The 2160-nt window shown below is 40.6% G+C and overlaps 1 protein-coding gene across 14 annotated transcripts in view; it reads left to right on the top strand.

The window, feature by feature from the left end:
* The first annotated feature begins 1087 nt into the window (after positions 1–1087).
* The window catches only part of LOC107718544 (pleckstrin homology domain-containing family A member 5-like), a 162266-nt gene continuing 161193 nt past the window's right edge, over positions 1088–2160 (top strand). For all 14 annotated transcript variants that reach the window (XM_016525648.1, XM_016525658.1, XM_016525657.1 and 11 more), the window contains exons 1-3: positions 1088–1256; positions 1359–1435; positions 1952–2009. In XM_016525648.1, coding sequence (XP_016381134.1) covers positions 1165–1256; positions 1359–1435; positions 1952–2009 — 227 coding nt within the window. In that variant the 5' untranslated portion in view covers positions 1088–1164. The remainder of the gene's footprint in view (positions 1257–1358; positions 1436–1951; positions 2010–2160) is intronic.

Genomic DNA, 2160 nt, shown 5'->3' with positions numbered 1-2160 from the left:
ACCCGCTAATCATCATCCTCTCACACGCACACTTTCTGAAGGAAACACTCTGATTGGTAAGAACATCTATATTCCTACAGTTTAGTGTAACACAGTTAGCACTGCATGAGTTCAGCACATTATTCAAACCTGTGAAAGTGTGACCATGTGAATAATTCTGAACATACGGTTAAGAAAAACATTGTAATGCCATGAGTTTTTGTACTTGAATGTATTTGTAAACACTACTAAATGTGCTATTTAAAGTTTATTTATGCCACAGATTTAAGACAGAATAAAGCCATACTGAAATGTTAGACATAAGAAGATATTTCCCAGTAATAATGTCATGTCCGAAAGTGAAAATTATTAGTGGATCATATTGTCCATTTAAATGTTGACTAAATGTTAAATGTTGATAATTGTAATTTTATTTAAAATATTTTGGGGGGAGAAACTGAATTATATATTTACTGTTAGCACTGTTACGATTTATTTTCACACTGAAAGACGATAATTTATTAAGAAACCAAAGATAAGGGTTTTGAACGTGTTGTTAAACTTTATTTGGTCAGCTAATTTTCACACTGATTGACAAATAAATTGCATACTCAACACTCAAGTTCGCATTTTCGTTTTAGAGATCGATTCAATGCAGTATTTTATCAATAATATTAATAATAATAATAATAATAAAGGTAGTACATAAACGTTATTCTAAACATATAAACATATTCTTCTAGCAATCGTCAGGCAAAAAAAAAATAAAATAAAAATAAAATGTTTATTTATTATTGTTAACCCAACTTTATTTCGATAGTTAAATGTAATATTTATAAGAAATCTCAGAATACGTTTTGAGAGCTTTTTTAAGTTTTAGCTATAATAATAATATATTTTTTTTAAATTCACAAACGCCCCATAAACTTTATTATTAACAATAAACTCAATGTTTATTATATTCAGGGGACACAAAACACAAATAAAGCTGGCTACCATAAATAAGAATGTAATTTAAATACTAAATAAATAAATCGCGTCAGCGCGTCACGTCTTTGGTCCGCGCGTACGCCCCGCCCCCCGGAGGTTCTTTCGCTGCGCCCTGGACACCGTTGCTAAGGAATCCCGAGTACGCGCGAGTGGGTCGGAGGCGCGCAGCTCGAGCTCTGCTCTCAGTGCTCAGACATGGCGGCGGACCTGAACCCGGAGTGGCTGTCTTGCCTGCCTTCCTTATGGAGTTACGGCGTGAGCCGGGACGGACGCGTGTTCTTTATCAAGTAAATATCAGCGGGATGGAAAGTTGGGGCTCGGTTCGACTTGAATGCCTCTCGTCGGTTGTTTTTTCACCTTCTCTCCCCCGTTTTTTTCTCACCCAACAGTGAAGAAGGGAAGAGCACAACCTGGCTGCATCCAGTCACGGGAGAAGCCGTCATTACAGGACACAGAAAAACTCCAGGTAAGAGGCTTTTAATGGCTTTTCCGTTGGGGAAAAATCACCGCATGAGGAGATATGCAATCAGTGCAGCTGCAGACCCGCAGCTGTGGCAGAACGCGACGCACGCAATGCCAGTGCGTTTGCGGTTGCGTTGCGTTGCATGCAGCACACCTGCACGGTCATTTTTGGCTTTTGATTGACAGCTGTCATTGCTATTTTTCACTCGTTGGATCGTTTGGCAGCTTGCATGCTTTGTATTGCTCAAAAACTTCCACAAGCCTTGAATGCCTAAAATCCAGTTTGATTTGCGTTATGAAAGCATTAGCAGTTTCCTGTCACCCTTAAGCGACAAAACAAGCTGAATGGTCCACAATTATATGTTGATCTGCAGTATAGAGATGCGAGCAGTGCTTGTGGGCATTGAACAGCACTGCAGATCACGGGCACGATGAGAGATGTGCTGCCCGCTGCAGCCAGTCACTCTAGAAAGATGCTTTTTGCATGCAAAACTCATTGTCCTTGTGTCTTCTCTTTTAGATTTACCCACCGGATGGGAAGAAGGATATACGTTTGAAGGAGCCCGTTGCTTTATCAAGTGAGTTGGAGGTTCGGCTCCTGGCGGAAGGAGGATATTTGGCTCTCCTGCTTGTTTGACAGCAGCAGTGGCGGCAGTGATTTCAGATCGCCGCCCCCCTCTCTCTCACACACACACACACACACACACACACACACACACACTCTCACAC

The sequence above is a fragment of the Sinocyclocheilus rhinocerous genome, unplaced genomic scaffold (assembly GCF_001515625.1).
Source record: "Sinocyclocheilus rhinocerous isolate Xijiao unplaced genomic scaffold, SAMN03320098_v1.1 scaffold423, whole genome shotgun sequence".
Classification (NCBI taxonomy): domain Eukaryota; kingdom Metazoa; phylum Chordata; class Actinopteri; order Cypriniformes; family Cyprinidae; genus Sinocyclocheilus; species Sinocyclocheilus rhinocerous.
Note: the sequence above shows the minus strand (reverse complement) of the source record. Positions and strands in the feature narration are given on the sequence as shown.